At 37.4% G+C, this 16,217-nt stretch overlaps 1 protein-coding gene across 2 annotated transcripts in view; it reads right to left on the bottom strand.

Annotated features, from left to right (window-relative positions):
- Positions 1-16,217, bottom strand: part of LOC138738226 (nuclear receptor subfamily 6 group A member 1) — a 323,219-nt gene that overhangs the window by 10,192 nt on the left and 296,810 nt on the right. Inside the window, exon 9 of one of the 2 annotated variants that reach the window (XM_069888368.1) lies at positions 13,216-13,337. In XM_069888368.1, coding sequence (XP_069744469.1) covers positions 13,216-13,337 — 122 coding nt within the window. Of the gene's footprint in view, positions 1-13,215; positions 13,338-16,217 lie in introns of those variants that run through there. The other variant, XM_069888369.1, reaches the window with a different exon arrangement.

The following is a 16,217-nucleotide window of genomic DNA, read 5'->3' as shown; positions in this document are numbered from 1 at the left end:
GCACAACACTTAAATATTACGAGTAAAATCACCGATTTGACATTTTAGTTCAGGAGTAGTATTGTGTACATCATTAATTAATATGATAATGACCATTCTGAAATCAATAAGGCATTTTTAGCTGGTGCTTCACGAGATCAGTGTGCAAAATGATGGGCTAGAAAAGATCAAAATAAAGGGGATTTATTTTTATTCCAATCATCACCTGGAGAAAATGGCTGCAAGGATTTGAGAGATTTTGAGGAAAGGTCTTATTGTGAATCCTAAAAAGATAACTCTTTATATTTTGGGTAAGTTTGAGTGACTTTCTGCGCAAGTGCTTGAATTTCATTGATAAACAATAATACATTTCTTGTATATTCACTTTGTGTATCAAAATGTGGGATACAAACAACGGTTCAAATTATTACTCGGAAAAAATCTTGAAATTATTTGAAAATTGGATAATAAAAGCCTACTCAAAACTCAAAGAAAGTATTGTTCACAATATGCATACATTGAGAATTGGCAAAACATAATGCCTTACATAAGTTACAATTTAAATAGGGACAAGGCAGCAGAAAGAAGCTGATTGGAGGAAGAAGCTGAGTATCATTATAGAAGTGTAGCAGTCATTGTTGGAGTGGGGAGACTTTGTCTCAACAAGTCTCAGTGAGAACAGGTAAGTGTCAAGGGATAGTAGGAGTTGAAGTAAGAAAGGGCTACCCTATTCAAGGAACAAAAAGGATTCAGCAGGTAGGCACAAGTAAGGGCAGGTTTTAGATATCATTTATTTTTATCTTGTCATAAACTGTGGGAATGGCAGCCAAGGCAGGGGAATGCTCCTCTTGCAGAATGTGGGTAGTCATACTTCATCTGCGAGAAGTGCACCCAGCTGCAGCTCCTGACAAGCCTAGTTAAGGAATTGGAGCTGGAGTTGGATGAACTCTGGATCATTCAGGAGGCAGAGGGTGTGACAGATAAGAGTTATAGGGACACTATCACACCTAAGAAGCAGGAGGAGGGTAGGTGGGTGACAGTCAGGAGAGGAAAAGGGAATAGACAACAGTGCAGGGCACCGTGGCAGCCATTCCCCTCAATAATAAGAATACAATTTTGGATACTGTGGCAGGGACAACCTACCAGGGAGAAACCAGGGCAATTAGGTCTCTGGCATGGAATCTGGTCCTGTAGCTAAGAAGGGAAGGGAGAAGAAGAGGTCAGCTGTAGTGATAATCCATAATTGGAGGGACAGGTAAGAGTTTCTGTGGAAGAGTTTGAATATCCTACATGGTAATGTTGCCTCCCTGGTGCCAGGGTCCAAAATAACTCTGATTGAGTACACTGCATTCTCAGGAAGGAAGGTAAGCAGCCAGATATAGGTATATTAAGAGCAAAAGAATAGTAAGGGTCAAAATTGGTCTCCTTGAAGATCAGAGTGGTTGGCTTTGTATGAAGCCAAAAGAGATGGGGCAATAAATGTTTAATTCCCCCATCGGTATTCACTCAGGAAATGGGCACAATCGTATGCAGTAAGGAGTGAGGTCATGGAACCTATATAGATTAAAGAGGAGGAAATGCTTGCTGCCTTAAAGCAAATAAGGATGGATAAATCCACAGGGCCTGACAAGATATTCCCTTGGACCTTGAAGGAGGCGAAGTGTAGAAATTGCAGGGGCTCTGGCAGGAATATTTAAAATATCCTTAGCCATTGGAGGATTGGCAGGTAGCTCATGTTGTTCTGTTGTTTAAAAAAGGCTCCAAAAATAATCCTGGAAATTATAGGTTGGTTAGCCTGACATCAGTAGTAAGTAAATTATTGGAAGGTGTTCCAAAAGATCAGATATACGATTATTTGGATAGCCATGAACTGATTAGGGATAGTCAATATTGGCTTTGTGCATGGTAGGTTACGTTTAACCAATCTTGTAGAGTTTTTCTTTTAAAATTTTTTTTTTGTTTATTGCACCATGAACTGTATCAGTAACTATATATATACACACATATACATACACACGGTGACACTTCCGTTTTCCCCTTCCTCCCTCCCCTCCATAAAACAATAAATAATAAAAACACACAAGATAAAAGACAACAAAAAGAAAAGGAAATCGTATCACCCACATTTACATGTATAAGTCTCATTGTATTTGTTTTCATATCACTTTAGCAGACAGAGGTTGAGGTCAACATTTTCTAACATATTTTATGTATGGTTTCCAAATTTGTTCGAATAAGGTATATTTGTCCTTCAAGTTGTATGTAATTTTTTTCTAATGAAATACATCTGTCCATTTCTGTGTGCCATTGTATTTTAAATTTGCTTCCGTTTTCCAAGTTGTCATTATACACTTTTTTGCTGCTGCAAGACCTATCATAATAAACCTTTTTGGGGCTCTGTCTAATTTTTACCTAGTTTTTTGTCTCTTATGTTATTTAGCAGAAACATTTCTGGATCTTTTGGTATGTTGTTTTTTTTTGTAATTTTATTTAATATTGGGTTTAAATCTTCCCAGAAAGTTTTCACTTTTGAACAAGTCCAAATTACGTGTAATGTTGTTCCAGTCTCTTGTTTACAGTGGAAGCATCTATCTGATATTGTTGGGTCCCACTCTTTTAATTTCTGAGGAGTGATGTATAGTCTATGTAACCAGTTGCATTGTATCATACATAATCGGGTATTTATTATGTTCCTCATAGTTCATGTACATAGCTCTTCCCATGTTTCGTTCTTTATCCTTATTTAAATCTTTTTCCCAACTTTGTTTAGGTTTATACCTTATTTCATCCTCTTCCCTGTATTGCATTTTATTATACATGTATCTGTGATTAAGTATTCATAGGTGCTACTTTCTAGTACTCAAACTATTTCCCAATTTGTCTTTTAAATTTTTTCAACTAATAGTACGCAAACCTTGTACCATGTGTTATTCCGTATTTGTCTTTTAATTGCTCAAATGTTAATAAATTGTTTCCCAGAAAACAGTCCTCTATTTTCTTATTCCTTTCTAGTCCATTCCTTGAATAAAAATATCTATTGTAAAAAGGATTAATAGGTTTTGTGTCAGTATCATTTTTGGTAATTTATCTTTTTCCATTCCAGATGTGCTCTCTTCCATATTTTAAGTATATGGTGTAGTACTGGTGAATTGTTATATTGCCCAAGCTTCTCATCCCACTTATAAAGTAAATGTTCTGAGACATTTTTTCCTAATTTATCTAGCTCCATCCTAGTCCAGTCTGGTTTTTCTCCCATCTGATAACTATCTTAACTGCGTTGCCCTATAATAATTTTTGAAGTTTGGTAGCTGCAGCCTTCCTTGTTTGTATCTCCATGTTAATTTTTCTAGCGCTATTCTTGATTTTTTTTTCCCTTCCATAAAAATTTCCTTACTATTTTCTTCAGTCCTGTGAAAAAAAATTCCTCTGTCAGGGGAACTGGTAATGTTTGGAACTGATATTGCACCCCTGGAAATACATTAATCTTAATACAGTTTACTCTCCCTATTAAAGTTAACGGTAGCTCTTTCCAATTCTCAAATCATCCTGTATTTTTTTATTAGTGGTTGGTAGTTTAATTTATATAAATGTTTTAGGTTATTATCTATTCTGATACCAAGGTAACGTATCGTCTGTGATTTCCATTTAAAAGGAGATTATTTTTAAAATTCTGTATAATCAACTTTGACCATTGGCATCACTTTGCTTTTGTTAATGTTAATCTTGTATCCTGATATCTCTCCATATTCTTTCAGTTTCATATGTAGCCTTTTTATTGATCTATCTGGCTCTGTTAAATATACTATGATGTCATTGTGAATAGGCTGATTTTATATTCTTTCTCTTTTATTTTTATTCCTTTTATCATCGTTTCCTTCCTTATCAGCTCCACCAGTGGTTCTATAGCCAAGGCGAACAGTAAGGGGGACAATGGGCATCCATGTCTAGTTGACCTGCTCAATTTGAAGTGATCTGACACATATCCATTTGCTAATGGTCCATTATATAGTGCTCTAATCCAATTAATAGATTTTTCTGGTAGTTTTCTGTCGCACTTTAAACAAATAATTCCATTCTACCCTGTGGAAGATTTTCTCTGTGTCTAGCGTAACAGCCACCATTGGCATTTTATTCATTTGCGCTGCATGGATTAAATTAATTAGTTTACAAACATTATTTGCAGCTCGTCTTTTTTTTTTAACAAATCCAGTCTGATCCTGCTTTACCAATTTTGCTACACAGTCAGTCAGTCTGTTTTTAATAGTTTTGCTATTAATTTGTAATCTGCATTTAATAAGGATATTGGTCTGTGTGACGCTGGAGACAGCAGGTCCTTTCCCATTTTTGGAATTACTGCTGTTTTACATGATTCTGGTAAGTTTTTGGTCTCTTCCACCTGCTTCATTACGTCTATGAGGGGTGGGATTAATAGGTTCTTAAACACTTTATAAAATTCTATACGGAATCCATCTTCACCTGTTTGGTAGTTTCATTAATATATCCTGTACTACTTCAATTTTAAAGGGTTTTGTCAGTTTGTTTTGATCTTCTACTTGTAGTTGTGGTACTTCGATATTAGATTAAAAACTCCTCAATTTTATCATTCTTTCCTGTATTTTCGGTTTCAACAATTGTTTATAGAATTTTAAATTTTTTAAAATTAATTTCTAATAGGTTGGATGTGATCTGTTTTTCTTCTTGTTGCTAGTATGGTTCTTTTACCTTGCTCTGTTTTAAGTTCCCAGGCCAATATTTTGTGGGTTTTCTCTCCCAATTCATAATATCTTTGCTTTGTTTTCATTATGTTTTTCTCCGCAAATTCTCTCTTTTTCTTTGTCTTCTCTTTTCACTAATTCCTTTTCTATAATTGCTATCTCTTTTTCAAACTGTTCAACTTCCTGATTATATTCTTTTTTAATTTTAGTCGCATAGCTAATTATTTGTCCTCTAATAAAGGCCTTCAATGTGTCTCATAGTATGAATTTATCTTTCACTGACTCTGTATTTATCTCAAAATATGTTTTAATTTGGTGTTCAATATATTCTTTTTTCTTTGTCCCCTTATCTTTTTTACATTATCATCTTTACAATTTATTTCCATACATTGTCTTGGCAGTCTTTCTTAATACTCTTCGTCTCGTTGTCTGTTTGGCAATCGTTCTGCAAAGTGTTGGGCTTCTTTTGGATCTGAGAACAGTCTATTCTGCTCCCCAGGGATGAATACTTTTAGTACTACTGGATGTCGTAGCACAAAATTTTAGCCTTTTTTCCAAGATGAAGTCGTTCTGTTTCTGCAAGAGTTCAAAACTAGTGTCCGGATAGAAAATTATTTTTTGTCTCTTGTATTCCAGTGGTTGTTTATTTTCCTTCACTTTATCCTTTGCCAGCTCCAATATTTCCTCTCTCGTTGTGTATTTTAGTAACTTTATTAATATGGAGCGCGGTTTTTGTGCCAATGCTCTGTGGGCTCTTTCGATTTCTATTTCTTTTTGTAGTTCTTCCACTCCCAAGACTTGTTGGATGCATCTTTTTATAAATCCTTTGTCTGTCCCTCTTCGCCTTCTTTCACGCCCACTATTTTTATGTTGTTGCTCTGCTAAAATTCTCCAACACATCAATTTTTTGAGTTAACAAATCTTGTGTCTCTTTCAGCTTTTCTCTTAGTTCATTCATCTCCATTTCCACAGCTGCCTCTCTTTCTTCCATTTCATCTACTCTTTCCTATCTCTGCTGTAGCAAGCTGTCTTCTGCCTTTCCATTTTTTAAATTGTATTAAATTCTGTCATTAAAATGTCTTTTAGTGTCCTCATCTATTAGCTGCTTATCTTTTTTTACCTTCTGCTTTCCCATGTGGGCCTTTGTCTCTTTTTCTTCCTTCTCTTGTCTTCCTAGTGCCTCCTCTTCCCTGTGATTTCCATTTAAAAGGAGATTATTTTTTAAATTCTGTATAATCAACTTTGACCATTGGCATCACTTTGCTTTTGTTAATGTTAATCTTGTATCCTGATATCTCTCCATATTCTTTCAGTTTCATATGTAGCCTTTTTATTGATCTATCTGGCTCTGTTAAATATACTATGATGTCATTGTGAATAGGCTGATTTTATATTCTTTCTCTTTTATTTTTATTCCTTTTATCATTGTTTCCTTTCTTATCCTTAACTGCATGCGCAGTTGGGTTTCTTTTTCTGGCTCGGCGAGCCGTTTTTGCAGTCTGGGGGCCGGGCGATCTTCTTAATGGGAGCTCCCTGCTACCGTGTTTAGGTAAGGCCTTCCTCTTCTTTCCGGCATTTTTCTTTCTTCTTTGTCCGTCGCTCTGATCTTTTCCTTCTTTGGTGCCATCTTATGGGTCTTGGTTACTTTATCTTGCAGTTTCTCTGTTTTCTCTTTTTTCCCCGACCTGCCACGTGACTTTCTTGTAGAGTTTTTCAAGGAGGTGATCAGGAAGGTTGACGAAGGAAAGGCTGTGGATGTTGTCTAGGTGGACCTTAGTAAGGCCTTTGACAAGGTCCCGCATGTCAGGATAGTTCAGGCGCCAGGTATTCATGGTGAAGTAGTGAACTGGATTCAACAATGACTGGACAGGAGAAGCTGGATGATTGTTTCTCATGACTGGAAGCCTGTGACTAGAGGTGAGCCTCGGGGGATTGGTGTTGTGACCATTATTGTCTATATCAATTATCTGGATGATAATGTGGTAAATTTGATCAGCAAGTTTGCAGATGACAAGATTGGAGGCATTGTGGACAGCAAAGGTGGTTATCCAAGCTTGCAGAGAAATCTGGACCAGCTGGAAAAATGGCAGATGGAATTTAATGCAGAGAATTGTGAGGCATTGCATTTGGAAGGACAAACCAAGAAAGGACACTTACACTAAATGGTAGGGCACTGAGGTGTGCGATAGAACAGAGGGATCTGGGAATACAGATACACAATTCCCTGAAATTGGGATCTCAGGTAGATAGGGTTATAAAGAGAGCTTTTGACCTATGGGCCTTCATAAATCAAAATTTTGAGTCTAGGAGTTGGGATGTTAGGGAGGTAGTCCCCGACTTCCAACCTTCCACACAAAAAATAAAATTTTCTTGGTTTATGCTGTATTTCACAAACTATAAGAGCCAAAATGTGCGTACTTACCTTGTCAGTTGGGGAGGGGGGGTTGGGCCATCTTGATCCCTGTGCAAATGTGTGAGTCTTCTGTAGGTGTATGTGCGAGATTAAGGATGCAATTTCAATATCGTCAGGGCGTTTAACTCTTGCGCATGTGCCAACCGAACTCCAATATGCTGATGCAGTGGGTTCATATATTGGAGTTCGGTTGGCGCATGCACAAGAGTTAAGGATACGATTTCAGTATTGTCAGGGCGCATAAGACTCTCGCGTATGCGTCAACCGGACTCCAATACACGGATCCACCGAAGTCTCATATATGTGCACAGGAATTAAGTTGGCCACGACCAGCCCCGAAACATCAATTAATAAGGTAAGCATGGACCAGAATGCAGAAAGGTTTGTCAAGGTTGATCGACAAATTCAGGAAGCTTTAAGTTGTTATTGTCAAATGTACAATGAAAAAAAAATTTAATTAAAAAGTTTGCTTTCAGACTTTGATCCCAATTACAATCGTATGTTGGGGACTACCCGTGTAAGACATTGGTGAGGCCAAATTTGGAGTATTGGGTACAGTTTGCGTCACCTAACTACAGGAAAGATATCAATAAGATGGAAAGAGTGCAGAGAAAATTTACTAGGATGTTGTCTGAACTTCAGGAACCGAATTACAGGGAAAGGTTAATTCTTTATCCCCTGCTGTGTAGAAGAATGAGGGGAGATTTGATAAAGGTATTTAAAATTATGAGGGGGATAGACAATGTAAGTGTAAATAGGTGAAATACAAACAAAAGGACATGGGTTAAAAGTTTTTGGGGAACATGATGGAAACCTCTTAACAGTGAGTAATAGGAGTGTGAAATGATCTGCCAGCTGAAGTGGTGAACACCAGCTCAATTTTAACATTTAAGAATTTGGACAGGTACATGGATGGGAGAGATATGGAGGGCTTGGACTGCATGCAGATCAGTGAGACTAGGCCAAAAAAAAAGGTTGGGTTCAGACTAAAAGGGCAAAATGGCCCTATTTCTATGTTGTAATGTTCTATGGTTCTGTAAGGAATGGCAACCAAGTATGAAGGACTGGAGTAAGTACTTCAGGTGAAGGATGTTCATCTCTCAATGTTTACTGTTTCTCTTTGCACAGATGCTTCCTGACCTGGTGAGTGTTTCCAGTATTTCTTTATACTAGCATCAAAAGACTTTCATTGAGAAGCTAAATGATCATCAAAATAGAAGGTAAAATACTTCAAGATTTTTATGAACTTATTTCTGATACATTATTTTGTTGCTGGAAGTACCAGGATGTGTAAGAAAAAATGTCCCAGTGAACAGAGGCATCCAAAATCTGAACAAAGCCTCTACTTTTGGTCAAGATTTGGCATGCCATCAAATACTCTTTTGAATGTTGACAAGTGTACTCTAGAAATTATACTCACTGGTTGCATCACATCCTGCTTTGGAAACTCAAGTGCCCAGGAATGCTGAATTCCATTGAAGGTGCTAATGTGAGACACTGCCTCAAGAAAACAGTCAACATTATAAAGGACCCCCATCACCCTGGTCACTATATCTTTTTGCTGCTTCCTTCAGGCAGAATCCTTAAGTACAGCCCCTCTAGGCCTGAACAGTTCCCCTCCACCCAACAGCTATCAGGCTCTTGAATTTCCCCATTATATCCTATCCATAAACTTCACTAGAAGTACCAAAAGATTTGTTTGCACTAATGACAACTTGGCATAATTCAGGTCTTAACACCTTATGTAGGACACTAACAGAATTTTTAAATGGCTTGTCATAATGGGCGGTTTTGCAGTGGTGATGGCCATTATGTTTTGGTACATTACTACAGTTTGACATGGACTATTGAAAAATATGCCATACAAATATTACACATAACTTATAAAGGGTAATTAACCGATATTAATAGATATAGGAAAACTGCAAACATTATTGCTTGATTTTGTCATGACAATTCCACAAATTATGTATAAAACACCTGCTTTGAAGATTAGTATTTCTCAGCCATGACCTCTTAACACAAGGTTTGGGTTGTGATGGGTAAATGTCCCAGGAACTTGAGAGCATCAGGGTCATGGTTATCACCAGCAATCTAAAACTTGTTATTTTTAATACGACTTTCAAAAAGAAAGAGATGATTATAACACCAAAGAGCAAGTAATCGTACATATTAACGGTTTGGACTTTGTCCCAATCTTCACCATTGCCTGTTCTATAAGGATACATTGTGGAGATTTTTTAATATATATAGGGTTGACTTGAAAATCACCCAAAAACATTGTATAAACTTTAAATATTAATTGCAACTAAAACATTACAGCACAGCACAGTACTTTGGCCCATGGTATTGTGCTGACTGATTAAAAACCTACTTGACAAACTAAATCTTCCCTAACTTACATCCTTAAATCTCTATTTTTCTTGTATCCATGTGCCTAAGAGTATTTTAAAATTCCAATTGTACCAGCCTCCACCTCCACTCCTGGCAATGCATCCCAAGTGTTCACTACTCTCTGTGTGGGGGTGGGGAGAGGGGAACTTACCCCCGACATCTCCCCTAAACTTTCCTCCCTCACCTTGTACAGATGTTCTCTGGTCTTTGCTACTCTTGCCCTGGGAAAAGGGTGCTTGCTGTTAAATTACCTCTTATTTTACTTCACCCAAAGTTCTAGGTCTGTCTTGCCACATAAGACACCAGAATTATGACTGGATTGGAAAATGTCAGTCTCCTCTGCACCCTCTTCATAGCTTCCATATACTTCTAGTAATGAAACCATCAGAACTGAACACAATATTCCAAGTGTGGTCTAAGAGTTTTTATTGAGCTGCAATATTAATTCACGACTCTTGAACTCAATCCCCTGACTAATGAAGCCAGCATCCCATAAACCTTTTTAACTACCCTATCAATCTGCAAGGCAACCTTGAGAGAGCAATGGATTTGGACCCCAAGCTCCACACTGTTAAGAATCCTGCCATCAACCTTCAAGTTTGACCTTCATACTTAACCAGATTGAACTCCAACTCTGCATCCTATCTACATCCTGCTGTAACCTAAAACATTCTTCTACACTATCCACAACACCCTCCAACCTTTGTGTCATCTAAACTTACTGACCCATCCCTCTACCTTTTCATTCGGATCATTTATAAAAATCACAAAGACCAAAGAGGTCCCATAACAGATCTCAGCTGAACTCCACTTGTCAACGACTTCCAGGCTTAATACGTTCCATCTACTTCTACCCACTACAAGTTTCAACAATTAAATTTTCTCTGAAACAAATAAAATATTTTAGCATAAAAAAAGAGACAGTAGGTCTAACCTAGTTTCAGAAATAAAGATAAAATAATCCTAATTCCTTTACAGCATTTGCAAATACTTAACATTTCCTGTGAAATTTGGATAGAAATATGAATAAGTTAAGCCAAGTTTATTGTCATCTGATTGTACAAGTACAACCCAAAAAAACAGCTTTCTCTGGTCCTCGGTACAAAAACATGTGGACATACAACCAGACTTAACACACATATAGACAAATAATAAACATTGTTTTGTCCAATCGAGAGCCTCAGATGGTTAGTGTGAGCAGTTCCTGTGGTCAAATAAATTTCAATCCTGTATCAGAATATTTGTCAATTTTCTAGTCTCAAAATAATTATCGATGGACAGAAATAACAGAAAAATGTTTTAAACATTTGTGCCCTAAATTATTATTAAAAAATGCATGATAGAAATCAGGAATAAAAAAGTGCTAAAAATCTTCAGCAGGTTAGGCAAAGCAGTTCTAATGAAAGTAGAGGGTATTCTCCCTCTTGATTTGAATCCTCTTTCTGCCCAGTCCTATCCTTCCATTTTATTCAATTACTCCTCAGACAACTTGTATATGCTGGTGCTGCCAGAACTGCTGTAATGGCAGTGCTCCCAGAGGGAGCAAGGAGCAGATATACAGCACTCCCAAGGGGTCCAAACTCCCAGTCAACTGTTGTCAACTCTGCACAGGCTTTAAACAGCCTGTTAAAGGAGCCAACTGTAGTTTTATTTAAAATCCCATGACCACAGGGTCCATGCTCAAGATAGCAGCTGCCACGAGGGGTTGCAGACTCCAGGGGAGCGGAGGTCTGGTGCAGGGCACCAGAAAATAGGGAGATCATCCCCCGTCCGAGAAGCAGAGAGATAACCAAGAGGGATGGACCAGTGAGGGGACTCTGTGGCTGAAATACCAATGCATGTGCCAGGTTGCTGGGAACTTGAGACGAGGAACTCATGGAGGCTGTGGACTGCTGTCGGGAGACTCATGCCGGGCTGCAGTCTACTGGAGACTGATGAAACTGGCTGAAGGTGTACCAGATATCACGGGATGCACGGGGGTGCCGAAGGCGTTAAAGGGTTCCTGACCATGTCAGAGGTTCATACCTGGAGCTCGGGTTGCCAATGGCTTGGACTGAACACTGTGTGGCTGTGGAACCACTGGAGGAATATCTACAGACACTGGGTGACTCTTTTCCTTCTCTGACTGTATGAGACGCTTCAGGCAATGTCTGCCTTGCAGGCATTTCATGTAAATATTTCACTGTTTTATTACATGACAATAAATTGAATCTTGAATCTTATTTTCAGTACTTTCTGTTTTTATAACCAAAAGCACTTTGAATGATAAAGAAAAATACTGACTATCTGAAGGAAAGGTAGCATTCAAAGCAGCCCATCATCAACCTCAATAAAAAAAAATTCCAAGTGTACAGCTGCAATCACATCTTTATCACTAATTCCAAATAAATCTCCGGTATCTGAACATCTATCAACACAAAATAATTATGCCTACTCTCTCAGAAAGGGGAATTAGATGGACCTTTTCAGACCAAGGATACTATAACATTATGGCATCTGTAAAAGAAAATGTGTATGATCTTAATGACTATATTTAAAAATAGTGAACTAAAAGCATTAAGCAACATTTATATGTCCAATGATAAACAAATTGCAGAAAGATTGCTATTACTTTTCACCTGGCATCCTAGCATTTGTTTAATGTATCAAATTGGATCCATTAAATAGTTAAGAGTTGTATTATATGGCACATGACCATATTTGAAGGAAGTACATATGATCAATTTGAGTTCCAGGTTTCAGAGCTTGAGCATCAGATGTAGAACCTACAGTGCATTGGCAAGGTTGAGTGACATGGACAAGATATTTTTTATATACAGATTGTTATCCACAGCTTATCAGGTAGAGCGAGAGAGGCAGGCATATAGTCAGGATGCAACTCACTCCAGAACTATTTTTCACATGTTGGAAGTCAAAGAGTACAATGTTCGTTCCTCTGTGGTATTCAGGTTAGTTTTATTTGCAATGGAGAAGATTGAGGAGCAACTGGAGTGAGATATAAAAAATTACGAAGGCATAAATTTAACTTACCTTTCACCTTAGTTTGTGTCTACAAGCAAAATGGCATAGGTTTAAGGTAAGAGATCACAAGGGATGTAGGGAAGACTTTTTTTCCATATGGAGGGTAACTGAAATCTGATTTACCTGGTGGAGACAAGTATTCTCACAATAGTTAAATTTTTTTTACGAAATCACTTGAAATGTCAAGGCACAGAAAGATATGGGCCAATTGCTTGAATATAGGATCAATGTAGATAAGTACTCATGGCTGGGGTGGAAACAGTGGACCAAAGAACCTGTTTTTGTGCTATTCAACTCTATCACTGTAATATTTTTCCTCTCCACACTGGACATGTCCACTTCAGTAGTAGAGGTAATGAAATCTTCAGAGAACAGTATGTCTGCAGAAAATTTAGAGATGTGTAGCCATGCATCTTGTGTGTGAGAATGGTGATTCTTTAAGTGATTGCTACTGGCTAAGAATCTGTAGACTTTGATTCACTCATTTTTTTTTCCCAGGAATACTCAATTGTGCAAGCAAGCGCTGTCAAGTGAGAGAAGTTTCCATGGGTGGAAAAAGCATGGAGATGGGTCAACTATACATTTCACACCCTACTTGCGTTTCCCATGGAAAACTGACTCCATGTTTGACTTGTGAAAGATTAAATAAAGAAAATTATACAAAAATAGTAAAAATGTTGCAGAACACCTTACCTTGATTTAGAAAGTTGATGGCTTTCATGCACACATACTCCTCATTGCTAACCTTCAGCTGCTGAAATTTTCTAAAGAGGTAGATTAATCGTTCCATAACTTCCATTCCCTCTTCACTAAACCTAAGAGAGCAAAAAGAGATTACTCCTAATTATTCAGCTGCACATTTGAAATAGAAATGGCTGAGTTCATATTGGTGATGGGTTTTATTGTTTGAGCAATTTATTTATCATTTCCAATATATATATAGTTCTTGCAAAAAAAAAATCACATTGTGCACAAGGTATCTTCAGTTGTCAAAAACTCAGATACTTAGCGATCAGTGGATTTGTACATTCATCAGGCAACAAGTATTTCCTGGTTATTCTCCCAAATGTTATTGTTTAAATTTGCTTTTTAAGAGAAACAATATTTAGAATTGGCTCAAGGATTTAAAATAGTCATAATGCAACGGCAAAAGATTCTCTACACAGTGACCTGCATCCACTCGTGGATGTTTTAAAAAAAAATCAAGTCCACAATAGTGACTAGATGCTGTCTCTTAAAGATACTAACTGGCTGAATCAAATGTAGACTTGTGTGGTGTGTCTGATTTTGCAAGGAAGTAATAAAAAAAGTGATGAAAAATATGCCAAACAATAAAAAAATCAACATGAACTGTCAAGCTATTTTTTATGTTAAAGAGACTGCAGGTGCAACACAGCAATTTTTAATGAATGAACAGAAAATCCTCCCATTTTGTAAAATGATACTGAAACATTTGTTGGCTTTCACTGAACACTTGTCAATTTTATAAATTCCTAAGATGGAGAATCACCCCGTCTATCTCTGATGTTATTACTGCTTTTCTTTCTGTCCATATTCCTCCCTTCAATGGCACAAAGCATTCAGCACTAGCTCAGGCAAAGCTGTCATTTGAAGTGCAAACTCCTCCACAGCTCCTGACTTTCCTTCTTTCAAACAACTCAGAATTTATGACAATATGTCATTAGCAGAATATATTGCAGCACTTAAGCCACGTTTTCTAGAAAAAAAAATGTATTTTATTTCAAAGCCAACATTTTAATGACATCATTCAGTAAGATAGACTCCAGGAAGGTGGATTTACAAAGTCAACCATCTGGGTATAAATTATTCAGAAAGCAAAACCTACCTGCAGTAAATAATCATGCTTCAATGTAGGAGGAAAATAGGGTGGAAATGAATACACATTAAAGATGCCAAGCAGTTGTTCATGTATAAAATTACTTGCTATAAAAACTAATTAATGCCAAGTTTGAGATTGTCACTGAATGGTGCAACTGACCCACTCCTGCAGAAACTCACATTCTATGTATCAGGATAATGTGGCTAATCTCAAGTCAAACGACAAAACTTCTAAAACTTGATAAGAGAATGGCTAAGAAAACACAGGACATAAATCTGGTTCAAATTAGTGATGGAAGACAGAATTTAAGATGGCAGAATTTACCAATGAATACATATAACTATGAATAAAGCTGAAAAATAAATCACGCTGCCTGATAAAAACCCTTAGGAAAATTTGACAGATCAAAATAAATTTAAAAGGCTTCATGCTTGTGAGACAAGCTATAGGATTTGGTTTCCTTTATTGTAATCTTGAATTTGACAGCTTGGAATAAATGGTTTCCTCCCCAAAAAAAGCCGACATCCTTTAGTAAACTGTAAGAGTTTGAAATCTTTCAGTTTTAAAAATGAATCCTCAGTTTGCTTTGCTTCATTAACTAAAATTGTTAGATATCTGCACAAAATTCAGACTTCACCCCCTGGTGTTTCAAATTAGAATTTATTAATCAGGGCCTTATAATGCTAAAACTGCCCTTTCTGAATCTTGAAGTCTACAAATTTTATTCAGGTCAACAACAAAAAAAAAACCAAATGTAAAGAATACATCTTGCAAAGTCAAAGAAGGACTTAAACCCAATTTTTTGAAACAAAGGATCACATTGGTTCCTAGAAATGCAAGTTGGACACACCCCTGCTAAGACACTTTACGGTCAATTGATTCCATTCAGCAGCACTTTTGCTTCTCCCCAACCAATAAAACTGCAACACTGGACTTAACATTGAATTTAGCTGTTATTACAATGTGTCAGTAAGAATTGGAAACATATCTTCCTCAATGACAATCAACACAGGATGCATGCCCACTGCTCTACTTGCTATACACAAATGATTGTATAGCTGTACTCGCTATGCACCCATGATTGGCGAGGAACAAATGAAATGCCATCTACAAATTTGCAGATGACACCTCAGGCAGCAATGAGGAAATGTACAGGAAAGAGATAGTTCAGCTAGTTGAGTGGTGTCACAACAACCACCTTGAACTCAATGTTAGCAAAGCCAAGGAGATGATTGTGGACCTCAGGAGAAAATTAGACAAACATGAACTAGCCCTCATCGAGGGGGTCAGCAGTGGAGGGATCAAGAACTTTAAATTCTTGGGTGTCAACATCTCTGAGCATCTATACTGGGGCCTCCAAGAAGGCTTACCAGTGACTATATTTCATGAGGAGTTTGAGGAGATTTGGAATGTCACCAAAGACTAGAAAATTTCTACAGGTGTAATGTGAAAAGCATTCTGTCTGGTTGTATCACTGTCTGGTATGGAGTTGCCAATGCACAGAACAGTAAAAAACTTCAGAGAGTTAACTTGGCAAGCAACATTATAGGCACCAGTCTTCACTCCATCAAGGGCATCTATAAGAGGCGGTGTCTTAAGAAAGCAGCCTCTTTCGTCAAGGACCCCCACCACCCAGGCCACACCCACTTACTACTGCTATCATCAGGAAAAAGGTACAGGAGCCTGAAAATGAGCATCCAGTGTGCAAGAACAGCTTCTTCCGCTCTGTCATCAGATTTCTGAATGGACAATGAACCACAGACACTACCTCACTTTCTCTTATTTTCTTGCACTATTTATTTATTGTTGAAATGTAATTTATAGCAACATCTGCATTGTAATGCTTCTGCAAAAC

The sequence above is a fragment of the Narcine bancroftii genome, chromosome 1 (genome assembly GCF_036971445.1).
Source record: "Narcine bancroftii isolate sNarBan1 chromosome 1, sNarBan1.hap1, whole genome shotgun sequence".
In the NCBI taxonomy this organism is placed as follows: domain Eukaryota; kingdom Metazoa; phylum Chordata; class Chondrichthyes; order Torpediniformes; family Narcinidae; genus Narcine; species Narcine bancroftii.
Note: the sequence above shows the minus strand (reverse complement) of the source record. Positions and strands in the feature narration are given on the sequence as shown.